This window comes from Carya illinoinensis, chromosome 9, assembly GCF_018687715.1.
Source record: "Carya illinoinensis cultivar Pawnee chromosome 9, C.illinoinensisPawnee_v1, whole genome shotgun sequence".
Taxonomy (NCBI): Eukaryota; Viridiplantae; Streptophyta; class Magnoliopsida; order Fagales; family Juglandaceae; genus Carya; species Carya illinoinensis.
The window spans coordinates 23,214,452-23,235,376 of record NC_056760.1 but is presented as its reverse complement, the minus strand read 5'-3'; the positions used below and the strand labels follow the sequence as shown (position 1 = coordinate 23,235,376).

Sequence of the window (20,925 nt, the reverse complement as noted above, 5' to 3'; positions counted from 1 at the left end):
CAACTACAAATTGGACCAGAATTAGCATTCTCGACCAATGTATTGGTATTGGACTTTAAGAAGTTTGCTTCCTAATTTAATATACCCTTCTAAACTTCCTTCTCCAAATACAAATCCTTTAGGCCCATTGGGTTTCAATAAAACCCATGCTATATGGCTAGACAGGTCACAATCACTAAAGTATAAAACCACGTCGTTTAACTCACACCCCCATCCACCTTATCTCCCTCTTAACCCCCAAAATTCTCGTCTCTCTGAAGAGAGCGAGTTTGTCTCAATCCTACAATGGCGACATTTACCCTCTCTCTCCTCTCCAAAACCCTAACCCCTCTTTCTCTTCACAAACTCTCCCCTTCCACAACCACTCCCGCGACTCGTACCCACTTTGGCTACGCTCGCCCGCACTTAAAACCCATCACGATAAATTCACAGCCGCCGATCAGAGCAGCAGCCGTTGATGGGGATTTTTCGACCAGGAGAGGCAGTGGTAGTAGCAGCAGCGAGCCCAGGGAGACCATCATGCTCCCGGGATGCGATTACAACCATTGGCTGATTGTGATGGAGTTCCCCAAGGACCCTGCGCCCACGAGGGAGCAGATGATTGATACTTACCTCAATACCCTCGCCACTGTATTGGGCAGGTATGTTCAATTTTATTGAGTTTTTCCTTTTTATCGCCTTGTTTGTGTGATTTTCAATTCGGTGGCTGAGAAAAACGGAGGAAGGGTAAAGAAAAGTGGAGGAGATACATGGTTTATCGTCGCACTAGTGTCAGTTGAGTAGACGTATTTGGTTTCTGGGTTTGACATGGCTGTATTGTAAACTTCCGAACGGAGTTTAATGAGTTTGGTTGACGTTGTTTGATTGGTGCTCTTTGTATGCGACTAAAATGCAATATATTAAAAACATTTATATTGGAAATATATTTTTAGGAAGGAAGATGTTACTAAAATAATGAATGATTGGGTAAATGATAGGGTTTTATTTGAAAACGATGATTTTGGATGCTATTTTCTGCTCGTAAATTATTTTGTGAATTTTAATTTGTAGAGTATTGTTCTTTTTTAGATTTTATTGGTGTTGTTGTTTTTTTGGCTTTTGTTCAAAGTTTTGAATACCATTTTGGTGGCCGATTCGGTTAAGGCACTGGAACGAAATATTTCAATACCAGTATTGTTTTGGGATAGTTTATATATAATAAATTAATTATAACCTATCAAAAATAAATAAATAAATTATATATGTATAAATTATATTTTAAAATAATATCAATGCAAGTCTTAAAAGGTTAAAATACATATTTATAAAACTCAATAATACTTCTAAGTTCTCAATCCAACTCCTTAAAAAAGTAATCATTCATCTTCGTCACGAAAAGGGAAATAGGGATTTGATTTTCAGTCCTTGAGACAAGGGGATTAATTAAAAAAAGTTCAGAAAATAGTATTCAAATGTGAAAATTGGAGTGAAAATTATGAAAAAATCAGAATTTTAACATTAATTACAAAAATTCTCCCTAATGGTCATTAGTTCGAGTCCCCTCAAGGCCACTGCAGATTTATCTGGCTGTTAACTTCAAGGCCTCGTGGGATTAGTCGAGGTGGGCATAAACTGGCCCGGACACCCAAGGATATAAAAAAAAAAAAATTACAAAAATTAACTAGTTTCAACCGGTACACCAAACTGGCCAGTTCACCAAAAATGGGTTGGTATTAACCGAAATGCACCGGTATGGTCGGTTTTTGACCCGGTACGAATCACATACATTTCCTATGCCAATTAATATTTTGGTACGAGAAATACCGGCTGTACCAGCCGATATGGCACGAAATTTAAAACTTTGCTGTTGTTGCTTTCCTACATCTATGACATCAACATTTTTGGTTTTCCTAAGGGAGAAAGATATATTAAATTGCTTTCACATTTCATTTTTATCAACAATGATTATCCTTCTAGTTGAATATCATCTTAGTCATACCTATCAAAAATATTATCTTAGTCATGATCTTAAGATGCAAATTGTAAATAGGTCTTTAGTCTTGGTGGTATGCTCCCTCTAGGTCTAAGATTCGAATCCTCTTGGGTATACTTCATGTGTACTAGGGTATTATCTTCTCTTTTTATAAATAAAATTTCTTGATTACCTATCAAAAAGGTTCGAATCTTCTTTGGTGCAAACAATTTCTAGGGGCTATCAGACTAGGGGAACTTCCTCTTGAATTAACCTAGATGTACTTGTGGGAAACTTCTTGCCGATGGCCTGTACACTACTGGGATTAGTCGAGACTTTGTTCTCGGAAAACCAGTACCAATAAAATATAAAGAATAAAAATAATTATTTTGTATTATTGTTGTTAATTTTGTACCTGTACCTGTGCATATGTATTTGGCGTCTTTTCTGTTACAATTATTTCATCTATATGACATTTTGTTCATGTATCAGCATGGAAGAAGCGAAGAAGAATATGTATGCTTTCAGTACCACCACCTACACTGGCTTTCAGTGCACTGTTGATGAAGAAACATCTGAGAAATTTAAGGGTATCTACCAATGTCAAGCACTTACTCATGTTAGCACTACATGGATTTCTATGCTTGCTTTATTGTATTATATCTTCGACTTCATCATTGTAGGATTGCCTGGGGTTCTATGGGTTTTGCCAGACTCGTACATTGATGTCAAAAATAAGGACTATGGAGGTGATTTATATGCTTGATTTCTGGACTGAGAAATAGTATGCTTTACTTACTATGCATCAATGTTACCATGACAACTTCTCCCTGTTTGTTTTAACTTATTTATTTCTTCTTCTAGGGGATAAATATATCAATGGAGAGATAATTCCCTGCAAGTACCCTACCTATCAACCAAAGCGCAGTGGATCAAAATATGAAAGTAGAAGGTATGAAAGACGGAGGGATGGCCCCCCTCCCGATAGGAGAAGACCCAAACAAGAGACCACTACTTCAGACTCAGCCTCTGGATGAGATGGTGAGATTTTCATTTGATAATATGCTTTTCTTTTCAATGATTCATTGTTATTTTTTTTTTTTCTTATCTCCATGCAAGCTTCACCCTTATAGAAACATATTCTAATACTTGATTTCAATACTCTCCCCAAATGTAAAATTGATTATTTCATGGAATTGTATTGGCATCTGCCACTGTTACACACAAAAACTCCCATCATGATTATCAGTTTATAACTCACTTTATTTAATGCTCTTATTATTGCAGGTTTTTTATGTTTGGTCTTAAAGTTCTTAGCCTGTTGGGTGTTACTCTATGTCATTCTTCACCATGTATCTGTGAGCACTACAAGCATAGATAGTTCAACTTGAGATCAGAGAAACGCTGCTTATGAAGTGAATCTGGTCAGATGCATTTTTTTGTAAGATCAACCTAGTAGCATCTCTAAAGGAATATGTACCTTTGATGCATGAGTATGTTACATAAAAATTTTTGCTAACGAATCTGTGCTTAATTTGAATTGAATCATGTAGAACTAGATTTGCATCATAAAGCACCTATAATTTTTTATCTGCACCTCGAATTTGGGTTAGATCTTAACCAGTAGAGTAAATTGACAATATTGGTAGGTGTTGGTAGGTTAGGGTGCAATTTAAAATTCTTGGTGGTTTAGAGTGCATGTTAAAACTCTTGGTAGATTGAGGTGCAATGTAAAAAGACATATCTAGTTGGGGGGTGAGAAGCGTAATACCTTACTTTCGTGATGTCAATTTTCTTTGCGTTCCCCTCCCAACAAAAAAAAATAAAAATAAAAAATCAGCAGCGGAGTAAATACTGTTTATATCAACAATTTTGTATTACAGCTTAAAACAAATTGAAGCATGTCACCTTACTCTTTGCTAGTTGATTGATGATCATAAAAGGTATTTGTGACCATCTCTTAGGTGTAGTTCTTGCGTTAGCCCCTAAAAGTTAGCCAAGACCCATCTGCAAGTTCAGGTGAGATCCATTCTTGCAATTGTTTCATGGTAAACCCATAGACATGGTTATCACTTACAATTCATAGTTTAGATTCAGTGAATTATGGACATAAGACTATCAAATTTTGAGATTAGATACTAAAATAATCTTTATGGTTTACCTTTTGAACAGATTGGTTTTAATTTTCTAATATGTACTCACTATTCATGTTGAATAGATTGATCTTTTTATTCCTAAATAATCTTTATGGTTTACCTTTAGAACAGATTGGTTTTAATTTTCTAATTTATACTCACTACTCATGTTGAATAGATTGATCTTTTTATTCCTAAATAATCTTTATGGTTTACCTTTCGAACAGATTGGTTTTAATTTTCTAATTTGTACTCACTATTCATGTTGAATAGATTGATCATTTTATTCCTTTGATTTCAACTTTTTATCATTTAAGTTTTCTTTATTTTTTTGTTCTAACAAGGGAAAATGCCATATTAACACTAATGACTGCTTCCCGTGCGTTCTTTCATATGCTATAAGTAACAAAATAAACAAGTTTAGAATTTGTGTGAAATGTTTATAAAGTTGTTTACAGCCAACGCCTGGGTTTTGCGATCAAAGTGTCAAATGGATGTCATCCACGTGTTTCCTGGGTCTCCTCTAGTTATTCATAGGTTGCTCCTATATGGTGATTGGGTTGCAGCTTAGATAGTGCGATGGAGGCATCACTTGAGTTAACTTGGTCAGGACTCGTGGTGCACTTGCATTGCCTAGATGACTCCAAGTGTTTGCTGCATGGGTCACGACTCACGCCAAGTACAGGTGGTAATATAATATGAACACGATACAAAATTAGTAGATTTGGATTTAATTTTAATGAATTCGAGTTAAACAGATTGACGTGTTAAGATATGGTTTATAAACGAGTCAACCCGCTTAAAAGAATTAAAAGGATTAGAGTGGACACACAAGGAGCTAAAAAGCTCACAAATAGAATATGGAGAGCAATCTGTTTAAAAGACAAACCATATGAATTGTTTGGATTCGAAACTCGTATAGAATTTTAGTCCTTCAATTAAAACTTGAATTATATGTAAGAAAGCCCAAAAAATATGAATTGATTGCCTCTATAAATGGAGACTGATGCCTTTGTTACATTAGTTTTCTGTTGCCTTTCTTTCACTTGAGGATTGCAACTTTGATTGAGCCTTTTTCAGCTGGTATCGGTTGTAATAAAGGTGCTAGCTTTGGATCTCCTATCATATAGCTAGTAATCAGGTCCGTTTATGGATGAGTCGACTTTTCTTTGGTTTTAGAGGGAGAGAGGAGAAGGATTCTCTAAGCTGATCTCTTGCTTTTGTAATTGGACCACATTCAACTTGCACTGGCTCTATAAACCTAAGCTCATTTGGGGATCTCCACGAGGCATGCAGGAATGTAGCTTGCTGATAAAGTCCCACACTTCCTTTTCCAAAAAGTTAGCCTCAAGGAAAATAAGCACGTTCTCTCTTTTTCTTTGGGATCCTACATCTTTCACAAACTGGAATCTGTCCAAATTGCTGGCCACCTTACGATCGTAGGGCCAGAGACTCAGAGCACCATACAATGGTACAAAGTTATCGTATTGATCAACCGACAAATAATTGTACCCTGCCACAAATCCTCAAGAGACCAGTCTTAGCAATCTTTTTAAGCAAATATTACGAAATTAATAGAGAATTTTAATAAGCGAAATTTCTCAAGATTCGTTTCCAGTCGCATCTCAATCCATTTTGGCATGTAGTGCTCCCAAAAGCAAACATGTCTTCAATCATGTGATTTTGAAATGCTTGTCCACTCTTTAGACTAAGGGCCAAGAGGTGGGCCACAACTTGTAGAACTTCAAGTATTGGCTGTTAAATGTGGTTGGAATTGATAGGTGGGTGGGTACCTAGATAAGCTTTTTGTACCAATAACGTGCATGCATAAAAATTATTATCATTATCATTGTTACTGTTAGGAGGATAAGGTGTCATGTCCTCTTTCTTCAAGAAGTTCATTTTCCCCAACTTTGACTCGGCCGCCAAGAGTTAGCTGCTGCAAAAATTTTCAAGCTTTTGATTGATTCAGAGAATCAGAATGGCCTACTACAGCTCCAGCTATTACGAGGATGATCTTGTTGATCGGTACAATCAAACCCCTTATGAGCCTGTCTATGATTCAGCTCCAACACATGATTTTATGCCCTATTCTAGCTATGACTCCAGCAGCCACCAGTTCTTTGAGCATAATTCAATCCCCTATTATGGTGCTTTTAACCCTCCTCATTCTACATCATCAATTGCATACTCTACCTCCACTTTCAGTGAACCCAGATTTATTGAGTATGATCCGAATCCTTACGGTGGCAGTTACAAATCTCCTCATACTCATTTTGTGATTTCATACTCTGCAGTGGAGTTTAATATACCTGAATTTGAAGATTATGATCCAGAACCTTATAATGGTGGTTATGATATTGCTCAAACCTATGGCAAGCCCCTCCCTGCTTCGGACGAAATTTGTTATCCCCGGATGACGACAGATCCAAATGCCTTGTTTGTAAATGGTGTCACTCTTGGTTCCATCACACTGCCCAGTGAGAAAGAGGAAATTGATGGGCAAGCACTGAAACCCAGCAATGGAACAGAACAGCCCCCGCAGAATGAAGAAGGGCTGCAATTACATGGTGGCAGTGACAAAGATCATGACAGCCACAAAGAGGAGCCTTATCAAGGTGAAACAGGTCTGGGAAATGCAAGCGATGATTACCATCCGCAGGCTGGCTATGGAAGTGGATACGGAAATGGAGCAGCTGCAGCTGAAGAGCACGGTTACCAATACGACAATTGGGTGCCTTCCAACCCTCCTCCAAGTGGTTATGGCTTGGAAGCCATGGATCTTTGTGAAAGTTTGTTTGGTTATTGGCCCTGTATCTCTCGTGAGAAAAGGAGAGGTTATGGTCAAGAATGTGCTGCAGATGAAGGAAGCAACAAAGATCTGTGGAAGGGAACTGCAGATTATCTCTTTGGAAGCTCATATCCATATGGAGAAAGAAGGGATGTTGGAGGTAGCTATGGGGTTCCTAATTATGATTATGAAAGGCATTATCAGCAGCAGCCCCTTTACATGCAGGCTGATTATGATGAGGATTCATGGCTGAATTAGCACTAATAGCTTTTTAAGATTACCCTTTCAGATAGGAGCCTATGCTCCATGTTAGTCATCTTAGGAAAACATTTGAAAATAATTTGTTTTTTTTTTTTTTTTTTTACCTAAATATCAAATGACTGAGAGATTCTAAATTGTAACTGATAAATAAGGTCCATTGTTTGGTGAAATATGATTAGTGTAAGTGATTCCATGTTTAAATTTCAAAGAATTAGTAGGATGAACCTCATTGTTTTGTCTGAGAACATCTTAATTTCTGGTTATCTACATTGGCTAATGGAGAGTAATTACTAGGTACTGCACATTCTTTAGGGAGTTGGAATTATGCTATATATGGCCACACAGCCTGATCTATGGAGGGGTATTAAAAGAAAGTGAATGGTTTTAAGGGTAATGATGATTATTTAAAGTGGAATTCTATTTGAAGTGGAATGATGATTATCTAACAAGTGGAATTATGGTAATAATTCTATTTGAAAGAATTTACACCACATACTATTTATGGTATAATTTAATTTAAAAGATAAATTTTAAAATACTTCCTAGCACATCAGCATCATCATCTTCTAAACAACTTTCTGCTGTAAAACTCATCATGACTATTAACACAAATGTGTATAAGCACGCCATCCTTTGTAAACACACGTTGAAAACAAAAGACAAATTCCATGTGGTTTTAGCTTACACACGTTGAACATATATAAGAAAAAACAAAAGCGATATTCCCTATGCTTTGAGATTTTTAGATTATAACAACCCTGTTTGCTAATTTGTTGTTTTTTGGCTCTAGGAATCTAGTATCTCTGTTAGCCATTTCATTAAGACAAATGTTTGTAATTAATTATCCTTCACAAAATGAAAAAGTAATTATTTTTCGTATTTTAATTTGTTAAACATAAGATTTCAAGTTTATTGTAATTATATATTTACATATAAATTTTGATGATAATAAATAAATTTAAGCATAAAAGAGTCACCCTCAAGTTTTCTACACAAATAGAGCCAAACACATCAATAAATTAAGCATGAGCAAGAAAGGAAACAACTTCACATTAAAGCTCATAAATTAATTTTGTACATCTCTTAAACTATTGGAAATTAGGGTTAATGATCAAAATTAATATTTTATCATAAAACATTAAAATACATTTTCCACATGTGCATGAATACTCTGAAAATTAAATTTGAAAATTTGAAAGATAATTGATTGCCATCCTTCACATGTGCATGATATGATTAAAAGTTTAAATTTTTAAAATGTTAAAGATGATTGATTGTCATTTTTCACTTGTGTATGTTTTATTTGAATATTTTCAAAAATGATTGATGTTCGTTTTAATTTATGTAAAAGGTAGATGTTTTTGTTTGAAAAATTTGAAAAGTAAATAATATTCCTTTTGTTATATGCGAAAAGTAAAACGATTAGGTTTGAAATTTTTGAAAAGTGAATGATATTATCTTTGACAATTGAAAAAGAAGAAACTTTTATTTGAATTTTTTAAAAAAGTAAATGATATTGTTTTTGACATGTGAATTTTTTCAAATTTGAATATAAAGTTTCATATACCTATAAATAGCTCAACTGAGATATTCAAATTCACAATACTAAGAGCATACACATATCATTGCAAATTTTACAAAATTCATTCAAAGTTTCCAATATCTTTTTTCTAAGCATTGAACCTTAATCTATGTATATTTTGAGATAGATATAGTTTGCGCTGTATTGTTTTTATTTCACTCTTTGAGGAGTGTTTTCTAATAATTTACTCACTATCAGCTCTTGTATCAGTAAAAGGTGTGTATAACCCTTGTGTGTGTAGAAAATATTCTATACAGGAAATAGTTGAATCACCACGTTTAAGGTGATTACAAGTGTTGAGGGTATTCTACACGGATCCTTTATAGTGGTGTTGTTCAAATGTACAATAGGTTTCATCTCTACCTGAAAAAAGTTGAATAGTGAATTTGGAAATCTTTAAGAGGTAGTTTGAGGCGAGGACGTAGGCAGTGGGGCCAAATCTCGTTAACATACTGAGTTTGCTTCTCTCTTACCCTTACTCTTTATATTTATTGTTATTTCATATTTTGTTTATATTTTATATTGTGTAATTGATTTATTATTGTTAATTTTTTTTACAACCAAATTCACCCATTCTCTTGTGTTAGTTATCTGGGCAACATAATGATATTTATTTCATTAAATTCATACAAAAATTATATAAAATTAAAACAATTTTACTCCCCCATTTTGATACAAAAGTCCCCCAACTCATTTCAACTCATCTCATCTAATCATTACAATTTTCTCAATTCTCTATACTAAATATAACAAACAATTTAATTTTTTTAAATCCTAAAATAATAATAATATTAAAAAAATATTCTAACAATATTTTATTTAATTTTTAACTTTTATTTCAATTCATTTCATTTCAACTTAATATTCAAACCTCCTAAAATGAGCTGGAAGTCCAACATTCAAGGCTGGTGGCCATGGCCCATGGTAGCTACTATGTCAATCTAGTTGATTAGCTTCATCAGTGTACTATTCTATCTACACACGATTTAAAAAAATTATACTCATCATCCTTAAGCACACACCACATATATTTTTTTAATTTTTAATTTTTTTCTATTATTAAATGTGTGGTGTATGAATGATGAGTAGAAAAATTTAATTAGTTTAGGAAGAATAAAACAAAAAAAATTAAAACAAAAAATAAAAAAATAGAAGTAAATTTGGTGTGTGGTATATAGAAATAATGAATAGCAAAACTCATTTGGGTAAATTCATCCATATGCCCTTGGAGTTTGTCCAGATTACAATAGGATTGTTACGGTTGCGTTTGTGTACTAAGACTACTTCAGGTACTCTCAACATTTCTTACTACTATTCATTATTTCATTATTACTTTTCATATACTTTTACTACTATTAATTACTTTTTACATACTTTTTATTACTATTCATTATTTTATTATTACTTTTCACCTACTTTTTACTATTATTCATAACTATTCTCAATACTTCTTAATATCCAAACCCACTGGATTTCTATGGCAAACCTTAGGATGGGCAAAACTCCAGTGACTCTGACTCCAATTGACACTCACTTCAACTTTAACGAAATAAGAAAATTTGAAATTTAAAGTCAAAGTCAAAATTAGAGGGTGAAAAATAGTTGGAGTCGAAGTTCAGAGTTGAATGAGACTCAGGAGTATTGGCTCTGATTAATATAGTTAATATATTTTATGTTGTAATAGATGTGGTAGATGGTTGAGTAGCCTAACGGTTGGGATATAAATTTTTAAGAGTAATGATACATACAATCACTTTTGTGTACTCTCTGTGCACTCCATTGATATGATTGGCTGGATTAATTTTATTTTAATATCCAACCAATCATATCGCTGGAGTGCACAAAAGAGTGCGCAAAAATGACTGCACATAGAATTTTTGAATTTTTAAACCCCATATACGAGTTTGAACTCCCACAAGACCGAAGTCTCTATTTTTTTTTTTTTTGATTTTTTATAACTTTCTTAAATGATGTCGTTTTTCTTTTCATATATATATATATATATATTCATCATTTTCTTTTCACTAACCCTAACCCCTATTTTCATTCTACTCAGACCTCAACCTCTTTCTCACCATTTCTGTCTTCAAGGACACCCTTGTTAGCAGTTTCGTTTCAACAAAGCCTCTCAAGAGACTAGTTCAAGGGAAAGCCTTGATTAAGGAAAATGCTTTTTTTTTTTTTTTTTCCCATTCATTTTGACAGAAACTTCATTTTTTTTCTCTTCCACAAAGCTTCCTTTCTGATCTCATCTATGCCCAATCTAGATCACATCTCTGCCATAGAACTTTCTTTTCGATCAGTCCATTGATGTTGTTTGGATGCTGGGAAAGCCTTTTCGATCTATCCCTTGATCTCATCTTTGATGTTGTTTTTGGATTTGTTTATTTATTTATTGTATGCTTTGTGTTGTTTGGAATCTTTGGATATTGTTTGGATGCTAGGAAAGTGGTAAAGAAATTGAAAAAGAAAACCCAGATCCGAGTTGGGCTTCGATGCTCCAACTTTGACTCCGACAACTCTGATTGGAGTTGGAATTTGCTCCAATTCACAGTTGAAGTCGGAGCTAAATTGGGCTCCAACTTTGGTTAGAGTTGGCAGATGGAGTTCCGCATTTTGACTCTATTGGAGTTGAAGCCCACCCGTAATAAACCTTATGCAGTTCCAACGCCCATCCTTAATCATCAAAACAAATTTGTTAGTATGAAATCACTTGTCAAGCTAGCACCAGTTGCAAGCAAATTAAAACTATTTTGTTGCCTTTAAAATAACTGATAATCTTAAATAATTTGATATTTAGACTATATTTTATGATTTCTCTAATAACATTAAATACAATTATGAAGACAAAAACACTATCACTTCATATTACTTCATTAGATTCAATATTGCATAGTATATATTGTCAAACATCCTTTAAAAAATTAAAATTTGATATTAAAATATAAAACTTACAACTATTAAGATAAATATAAATAATTAAATATATTTATTTTTATTAGGTTAAATTTTTAGAACAAGTGGTGATCATTTTAAAACAGTCCCCTTGTGTTGGTAGCAGGTGGATCACTTTCTAGGTGCAAAGTGAATTGTAGGTCATCCTAACCCCAGGGGAGTTGCAGTAGACCACCCTACAACCAACATGAGATGGCTGCCGCTATACATAGGAAGGGGGCAATTCTTGAACCACAAGGTGACAAGGAACTTCATTCGTTTTTATAATTTCATAGTTATCCTACTAGTTAAGAATATTTTAAGCATTTATTTTTTATTTATTTACTCGTACACTGTTGCATGCAATTGGTCATCCTCTAAGAGCACTTCCCTATATTATTTGCCAAATTTTAGTAAAAACACATCCAATTCTCTATTTTTTTCTCCATTATATTAAAATAATAATTCTTTATTACTTTTTAACTCATTTCTTCTCAATGTTTTTTAAACAATAGTTATTTATCTTAATTGTGTTCTCAACTATTAATCTTTAATGATTATTTTTTAAAATTTTAACCTATTTTCACAAACGATAATATTTTCAATTTTTATCATTCTCTATTAATGTGAGGTCCATTCCAGCGCAAGAGGACATGTTACTAATGAAGTTGAGTGGAAAGAAAGAAAAAATGAGAGACACTTCATTGATGTGGCAGAAAAAAAAAAAAAAAATTGTTGTGGATGCTGCAAAATGCAATTAGTTGGGCGAGCAAGCAACTTGTGGACTTCCTAGTAGATCTATCCCTAGAGCAAGATGGAAATGAATGTCTCATCCCATGGTAGGCGAGTTTGAAAGGTCACCTATCGTGCAGGCAAGAACAAGGAGATGAAGAGGGGCTTTAATGAGACAAGAGCTACTCACCCTAGACGAGCAATGGCCTAGGAGAAGGCAGATCAAGTATTGGAGCTTTCTGGAACAACAAGTAGATGCTCAGAAGAGTGACAGTGTCGTATGAGAAGCCCACACTCAACTGAAATTTCACATCCAGAGTGAGTTTGTTAGAGGGATTAGAAGTTGCGAAGTCATATCATTTGAATCCAGAGTTATGGCCCAACGTTGTGAAGATCCTAATGCAAGGACGAATTGAGGAGTTGGCAAACGGTATAGAAGTCCGGATTATGCCTTGGTCGTCTATCTCTGGTATCCTACAATATGATAGTCTAGGCCAAAGAACTACTATTCAAACATGCTTGGAGTTAGAGATGTGTCAGAAGAACATTTGGCGGCCTCACCCTATGTAAGGTACTTGAACATTGGGACAAAATTTCACTTTTAAGATCTTAGACACCTTCGAGCTCATGTAGCCAAAAGCTGCAAAGGAAGAAGGAAGGGAGCAACGAGACTGAGTAGCAAGCCCAATGTTGTGAGGTAGTTTAGCTTCTAAGATAGGACTGGGGAAGGTAGAGTGAATGTTGTTTATCAAAGGCATTTGCATTTCTATAACCTCCCCCCTTTCTTACAAAAATAAATATAGTTTGGAGCTTTATGTTTATTTTATGTTTTCTGAAACTGTGAATGTGTTTGATTGTTTTCTTGCTGATTCATGATTTTTGGAGTGTATGTATCTATATCTATATGTGGATATGTGTACCATGCATTAATCTTCATGGGGCAGGATGGAGTTCCCTGTGCCCATTCTTGCAAGATGTCGCCATGAGCTTCAAATGGGTTGAGGGATTCCCCATGAGCGATTGGAGTGAGATGGTATCGTGTTTGGCCTCTTGATGGTCGGGATGTAGAATCACCCAATGCATCATGTGATGTTGTCTTCAAGTTGGTTGGTTGGGTAGACGTTTTTCTAGTACAACATGTTGTCTCTGTGTGAGAGTTGACTTGTGTTGGGTTCAAGAGAGTTGACTTGCCCTAGGTTGGACGTATAGAAGGGATTTCCTTGATTCAGACAGTGGATCAGCTCATCCCTTGTTTACCCATCAGGTGACGTATGTCTGTGTGACAAATATCTATGTGATGAGTATCTATGTTATGAAAATTGTGCCTTTGGATCCAATATGATGCAATTGGTTTGATCTACAAGAGCCAAGGGTGATTCATAGACTGAATAGTACTTATGCTTTAAAGTACATTGCATAAGAGGGTAACTCTTCAGAGGATGATTCCAAGCCATATTTTACAAACCCATTTGTCTCTGTCCTAGAGAGTGATTCCTTGCCAAAGCATACATGCATGTATCTTTTTGCTATTTACATGAATTGTTTATTGCATCTTTAGGAGTATTATCTTTCATTAGCAATATCTGTTATGGATGTTTAATTGGCCTATGGTTTTGCTCTCGGAACCACAGACTTTGATGCATAGTTAGGACCAAAATTGACTTTGGAGGAGGAAGAGCCAACCCTTCCAAACCTTGAAGACAAAGGTCTGCCTCTGTTGGAGGTGCCATGCATTATTTTGAGTTGTATTTTAACCTTTGAAAATGGGCGACCGCTGTATTCAGTTTGCCGCCTATTAGTCAATGAACACAAAATTTTGGGTTATATTTAACTATGAGATTGTTGCTGGGAAGGAATAGCAATAATGTTATTTTTAAATGTGTTGTAGACTTTGGTAGTGTAAGGTCTAGTTACTGAATAAACATTTATCTTTGCCATTGCGATCTTATACGCTTATTCCACACATGCTCTTCAATCCGGATGTTGACCATATAAAAAAAGATTTTGCAAAAATCTTTATAGGGTTTGTATGTGATGTTCAAACTAGCGGGTGCAATCTCACTATCTCGCTATCTTTCTTCTATAAATTAAAAGAAGTATTAAGTTTATCAAAAAATCCTATGCGAAAAAAATTATATATTAACTTGGTCTAACATGATTTATTAGAAATTAATTTTATAATTTAATACATCACATTAATAAATGGCTCAAATATTACTTTTTCGGATATTTGATCAGAGGGCCATTCGCTGATTTTATCAAAAACAAATAAAAAAAATACCAAAAAACAATGGATAAGATTTCTCCACAAGCTTCACTTCATTTTTTTTGGGTCTAACTACTGTGCCGCTTCCTTGTTACCGCTACGTTTGACCACCTGACGTAGCACGTCACGTGTCACGTCACATGGCATTAAAATAAAAATTTTAAAAGAAGAAGAAAAAAACAGTCGATCGAAATGGATTGAAAAGGGCTACTGTGTTTAAAACACATTCAGAATAGAAAATCCCATTTCACCCTCCCATTGCTGTGTTCTTCCTCCCGTCGCTGTGTCCTTCCTCGTCGTCGCCGTGGCCATCCCGTTGCAGAACACCGTCTCGAGTGCTTCCGTCGCCGAACATTGGCTGCCTCCTCCACCCTCTTGAGCATCCCTAGACCAAAACTTGTGTATTTTTGTTTTTAATCGCTTCAAAAATTAGATATTGTTTCCCATTCATTTTGTTTCGGTGTTTTTTCTGTTTCAGATATATCTATCTGTGTTTTTGTGGATTTCAGTAATCCATCTATCAAATGATAGATTACAGTTGCAAATGAGCTTCTATCAACTCATGAGATTGGAGTGTTATCAGAAATCCAACAGAAATTGAACATATTAAGTATCTAAGGGCCCAAATCATATTTCCTTAAGTCACACATTTTGGTTAGTCAATATTATTTCTGGGGCCTTTCCATTCATAAAATTCATGAATGTTCTTCATGCACAAAATAGACGGAAATGATAGTTCTTTAGTCATGTGAGGGATCTCAGGGGTCACGTTCCTTACAAATTTCAAAACTTGTATAAGTAACAGGTAATTTTTACCTTGAGCCGGTATGGAGAGATTGAAATTCTGGGGGCTGAATCAGAAACAAAAGGGGGCCAAATCCGAATCAGGGGGCGTCGAGCTTGTAGTCAATCGGTGGTGGAGTTTCTATGTGGACCTAAAAGTCACCAGAGATGGGGTTGAGTATGGTGGTGGTCGCCGTTGTGATGGTGCAAGTAGGTGGATCGATGGGTTTCAACTTTCACACGAATCGCGTTTCTATGTGGAGCCTTCTGTCCCTGGAGATGGGGCCCAATACGGTGGTGGTTAGTGTCGTTATGGTGGGGCAGGTGGGGTAAATGGATGGAGGGGTTTTGTTTCAGCAGGTAGGGGCGCGACTTTTGTTTACACGAAGAAGAAGAAGAAAGTAATGCGAGATAGGAAATTTTAACAAGTTTTGTCTTCATATGCCACCTCAGGCATTACACATCATATGCCACCTGAAATGGTCATCTAAAGCGGGCATAAGGGATCGGCATGGTAGCATTTTCCTTTTTATTTTCACCCTTTAGGTTTTAAGGAGTACGAGGACCTATCAAAGTACGGACCAAGACAAAATTAATAAATTCGAATGAACAAATGTACGAAATGTCATGGGAAAGCAGAACAGTTAAAAAAGGTTACAGAAGTCATAGAAGTGGTTGTCGATAACATGCCTAACCAATCTATAATATTGTTTGTTAATTAAGATAAAAGTATTCTTTTTTAGTTTCTTTAACAAAATTAAAATAATATTTGATGGTATTTTTTAGAATCAACATGCCCGCAATTTCAGGAGTTTGTAATTACGTGACCATTTAAATACTTGAAAATGTGTCGTTTAACTTGTAATTTAGATGTTCTTTATATTTATTATTTACAGCTGTAATTTTAATTTTATTAAATGAAATGAAATCTATTTTTTATAAAAATATATTTAAAAAATACATGCTTAAAAAAAATACTAAAAAATGTAACTGAATTATGGACAATGACTACTTCCTTTTTTTTTTCTTTTTTTTTTATATATATATCATTATTAAAAAATAATTTGTTTTACATAAATTCCATAATTATCTATTTTTTTAAAAGAGTGTACGAGACTTGCACACTTTATAACGGTAAATATTATATATATATGAGTAATGTTACATATAGTTGTAAACTGTGCACGCGTCGTAAAATAATTTTGCAAAAAGAGAGTGGTCTATTATTAAAAAATTAATTTTCTTTTCATGTGAGTTTCATATTTATTAATTTTTTTCAAAATGATTGCAAATTATTTACACATCCACAACTACAAATATTATTTCTTTGTATATATATCGAGGAGTTCTATTTACAGTCTTAAGTGGAGAACTACATGTGTAGTCCCATTAATAATGAGGATAAAAGAGAAAAAAAGTTTATTTTAAAAAAGATATTATTATAATTTAAAATATTTTTTAAACATAATTGTATAGGTTTACATTAACAGTCTCCATTTGAAAACTGTATGTAGACTAACTCATATATATCGTGCATAACTTATATATATATATACACATTATATTTGTATTTTTTTTAATTTTCGTCTCACAATAAAACACCACAAAATTATAATTTAATCCGTATCTTAATTAATCCAATTTTCAATTTCGAGTAAAACCTTCCGTTAATTGACCGCTTAGTGTAATAGATTAGTTTTTTAATCAATGAATGCATTATAATACAAGAAGAGTGGGAAGCCTCACAAAGAAAGTTATCATGCAAATAATGTGGTCCATAAAAATAAAAAATAAAAAAATTCAGCCAATTAATTAAAAAAATCTGCATTCATGTTTCATGACAAGGAAAATACTAGTTTGCCCCTTTGTTTGATTGCTATATTTAAATTTTTTTAAATACTTTTATAAAAAAGTTATTACTAATGAATTTGTGTATTTCTTTTTAAATATTTAATATACTTTAAAAATGTTTAAAAAAAAAGAAAAAAAAGAAAGAGAGATTGCAGTACTAGATAGTGCGTCCAACGGTAACAACTGTACAGCATAACTGAAGGAATGAACAACGTTCATCAAATACATTGAGGAGTTACAATCGTGAACTAAGCATTGTGTCAGCAATGCCTAAGATCCATGCACAACTTGTTGGAGATAACTACGCGGTAAATCAAACTTTTTTGTCCCTAAAGAGGAAAAGACAAACAACAAGGAAGTAGAACGGAGGGAGATGCTTTCTGCACCTCCCTTCCCTTTCATATGAAGTTTCAGGACATATTTGGACTATGAGAATTTTTTATTTTAGATAAAAATTTAAAATATTATTTTTTAATATTATTATTATTTTAAAATTTTAAAAATTTGAATTATTTATTATATTTTATGTAAAAATTTAAAAAAATTATAATTATGAGATGAGAATTTTGTATCTCATCCCACTTATCAAACCTGTCTTAAAATATTTCTTTAAGAGTTATGCTATCTATAAGTGTAACTCATTATATTATAATCATAAAGACGTAAAAATAAATTATTTTTTATATTAACTTATAAAAAATTCTATTTATAAGTCAGTGTGGATAACATACATACTAAAGTGTTTCTAGGACATAATTTGATTTAAATGATAAAATTTTAAATAATATGAATGATGTGATGTACACGAGCTTGAAAATATAATAACTCTAATTTATGTAATAGATTTTCACATTAATAATCTATTTAATGTATTAATAAGTGGGCTAGTTAGAGAGAATGTTAGTGTGTGAGATGCAAGATGAGAACTTTTGGATATATAGTACATTAATTTGTTTCACCATGTTAAGCATTTGCACACCAAAATCCCAATGGAATGGGGCATTCCCTTTCTAGGTGGACAGCACAAGTTGAACTCATTCTAAATTGGTGTATAGTGATGATATCATTAAGTGGGAATATTGTAAGGCTAACTTCTTTATAATGATTAGATTAATCTCCACTACAAAGGAAATCGTTTGAATGAAAATAGTTTCTTCAACCTCTCTTTCCCTTTTCAAAATCTTTCAATGTTGGGGTAAAGTTTCAAGCCTCGTAGTTTTCACCATGGGATCATGAGATGAGCACCTTCCCTTCTTGTATTTTTCTGACCATCTTACAGTCTGCATGTGTAGCTGTTGCGACAAATCACATGGGATTCCCCTTTGGACCCTTCCTTTTTACATGCACGGCCAACAGTCTGCTTCAAACCATATGTCTCATACCAAACCAGCAAGCTCCTGGCTTTATTTCTGTACTCTCTCTTACCTTTCTTCAGAAGCAATTAAATTATACAGGAGTTTCTGCTCTGTTTGTCTGATTCTAATTTACAATTTCAGTCTAGTATGACTAAATTACCCTTCTATTACACCTTTGAGTTTTGATACTTATAATTCAGCTTGAAGATATTACTTAACTAATTACAGTAATAAAAAAAAAAAAATCCAAACACTTATTGTTTACTAGTTGATGTGGTCGGTATGTCAATAATTAAACTTACAGATAAACCTTTCCTTTGTTTCCATGACTGGAACATGTTGTCCCAAGAGAGTTGTGTTTCCCTGATGACAGTTCATCTCAATGCCAAAACCCAAGACAACCCACGACAACCCACCTTTTCACTCCTTTGTTGGCATGGTGCCATGATCTCAAGTTTTAGAACATTCTTTCTTCTTCAAGACGAGTTATCTACTGATTGAAGTATTTATTTTTCTCAAAGGCCTTGTACTTGAATTGTTTGGAACGAATTTGATTCATTCAAGTCCTGGCTATAAAGGTCTTCTCACTAATCAAAACATGAATTTTCTCGAAACATTCCTCATAACTCGAAAATAAATCAAAGGTAATTTGGTATCGATATGTCATGCCAAAACATAATATAGACAGTCTATTCTGGCCCCCACTTGGCATGATAACCTAAAACCACTCTTAAAAATAACTAAACCTAAAGCCTACTCCAAAATTCCAACTCTGTGACAAATTTCAGTGACAGACAGACATGTCTTTCCTCACTCTCTTTCTTCTCCTCCTATTCCCTCTCACGGCAATCTCTTCCATCCACGATCTCCTCCAGAGCCAAGGCCTCCCGGCGGGGCTCTTCCCAGAAAGCGTGAAAACATACAGTCTTGACCAATCGGGTCGGCTGGAGGTGCATCTGGAACAGCCATGTTTGGCCAAGTTTGAGACCAGAGTGTACTTTGACAGCGTCGTCAGGGCTAACCTCAGTTTTGGTGGGCTTAAAGGGTTGGAGGGTCTGTCCCAGGAAGAACTCTTTCTTTGGCTGCCGGTGAAGGATATCATAGTGAACGATCCCTCTTCGGGGCTCATTTTGTTTGATATTGGTGTTGCTCATAAACAGCTTTCTCTCTCTCTCTTTGAAGACCCTCCAGTGTGTAAATCTCAAGGTAACCGCTTTCTCTCTGATTTTGATTTGGTTTCCGATCTCTGATTGATCCTGGGTCTGGGTTCTTTATTGCTGGGGCAATCTCCTTCTGGGTTTCTTGATCTGCTCTCTCCTCTGTTACGTTGTTATTCCATTTTGTCTCTCTGAATCTGTGATTCCGTTCTGAAAACTTTCTACAATTGGAAGGTCTGACATTGAATTTGGAGTGCAGGGATGGTATTGAAGAAGGATGGGAGAAACAAGAACAAGATGGATTTTCAAGTTCAGAGATGATCGAAACTCTTTCATATGAGAGATCATGTCCTTCTTTTTGTTTGTTTTTCTTTTGTCAGCAAAGAAAATTTGGAGTAAAGTTTACCGATAATGTTAGGGCTGTAAAAATTGAGAACTGAGTGTGATATTTTGGAATTTTAGAGCAAAAACTTCCGAACTCTTAGATGGATCGTGTTTGTCACTTACCTTCTTATCTGTAAACCTGTGATTTTGGTTGGTTGTTGTGATGAATGTGTATGTAGTTTTGCAATTCGGAAATGAAGAAGTCGGCTCCATTAATTTCTTTTGCAAAAATTGGGAACCAAATTCTTATGACAGCAGTTTGCGGTATGTTGGTTTTAATAGCCAAACGTCTTCAAAAACATTATTACAAATGGATGCGGCTTATCACTTATCAGGGAGGTCTCTCTATCACCATGGAAACTGGGAAAGACGATACAGGCAAAGATATGGAATGTTTCCTCGTATTGGAGTCAATTCTACGCACATTTGCTAAACTTTTGTAGGGGTGGTTCCAATACAAGTTGTATACTGAGGATGACCGGAATGGTGGACGGAGTCAATGAACTTTTGATGGGGCAGAGAGAGCAACCGGGGTACGAGGCGGAGGGGCTACACCCAAGGACGAGGTGCAGTTGTTAGGCAATTTTTTACCCAATGGTGGAGAGTTTTCCTGCCTGAGTCCCGACAAAAAACCTAATTATGGACGAGTTATATGTGACGTGACAACGTAATTTATCTACAGGGAGGGGAGCCTACAAATTCTAATGACAGATTGTTTTTTGGATGATTATAGAATAATTCTG

At 34.6% G+C, this 20,925-nt stretch overlaps 3 protein-coding genes across 4 annotated transcripts; all 3 read left to right on the top strand.

The window, feature by feature from the left end:
- Window positions 1–217: 217 nt before the first annotated feature.
- Window positions 218–3,547, top strand: LOC122275901 (DAG protein, chloroplastic-like). The gene is made up of 5 exons (XM_043085223.1): window positions 218–641; window positions 2,444–2,541; window positions 2,635–2,700; window positions 2,816–2,992; window positions 3,239–3,547. Exons 1-4 carry the CDS (start codon window positions 286–288, stop codon window positions 2,986–2,988), a joined length of 693 nt encoding a protein of 230 aa, XP_042941157.1. The 5' UTR covers window positions 218–285; the 3' UTR covers window positions 2,989–2,992; window positions 3,239–3,547.
- Window positions 3,548–3,691: 144 nt separating this feature from the next.
- LOC122275900 (uncharacterized protein At5g39570) lies at window positions 3,692–7,367 on the top strand. 2 transcript variants are annotated; one of them, XM_043085222.1, is made up of 2 exons: window positions 3,692–6,114; window positions 6,384–7,367. In XM_043085222.1, exons 1-2 carry the CDS (start codon window positions 6,099–6,101, stop codon window positions 7,133–7,135), a joined length of 768 nt encoding a protein of 255 aa, XP_042941156.1. In that variant the 5' UTR covers window positions 3,692–6,098; the 3' UTR covers window positions 7,136–7,367. The 2 variants fall into 2 exon arrangements, with proteins under 2 accessions (XP_042941156.1, XP_042941155.1); XM_043085221.1 differs by having other exon boundaries at window positions 3,692–7,367.
- Window positions 7,368–19,350: 11,983 nt separating this feature from the next.
- Window positions 19,351–20,398, top strand: LOC122275899. Its single transcript, XM_043085220.1, has 2 exons — window positions 19,351–19,847; window positions 20,058–20,398. Exons 1-2 carry the CDS (start codon window positions 19,442–19,444, stop codon window positions 20,117–20,119), a joined length of 468 nt encoding a protein of 155 aa, XP_042941154.1. The 5' UTR covers window positions 19,351–19,441; the 3' UTR covers window positions 20,120–20,398.
- The last annotated feature ends 527 nt before the right edge of the window (window positions 20,399–20,925 follow it).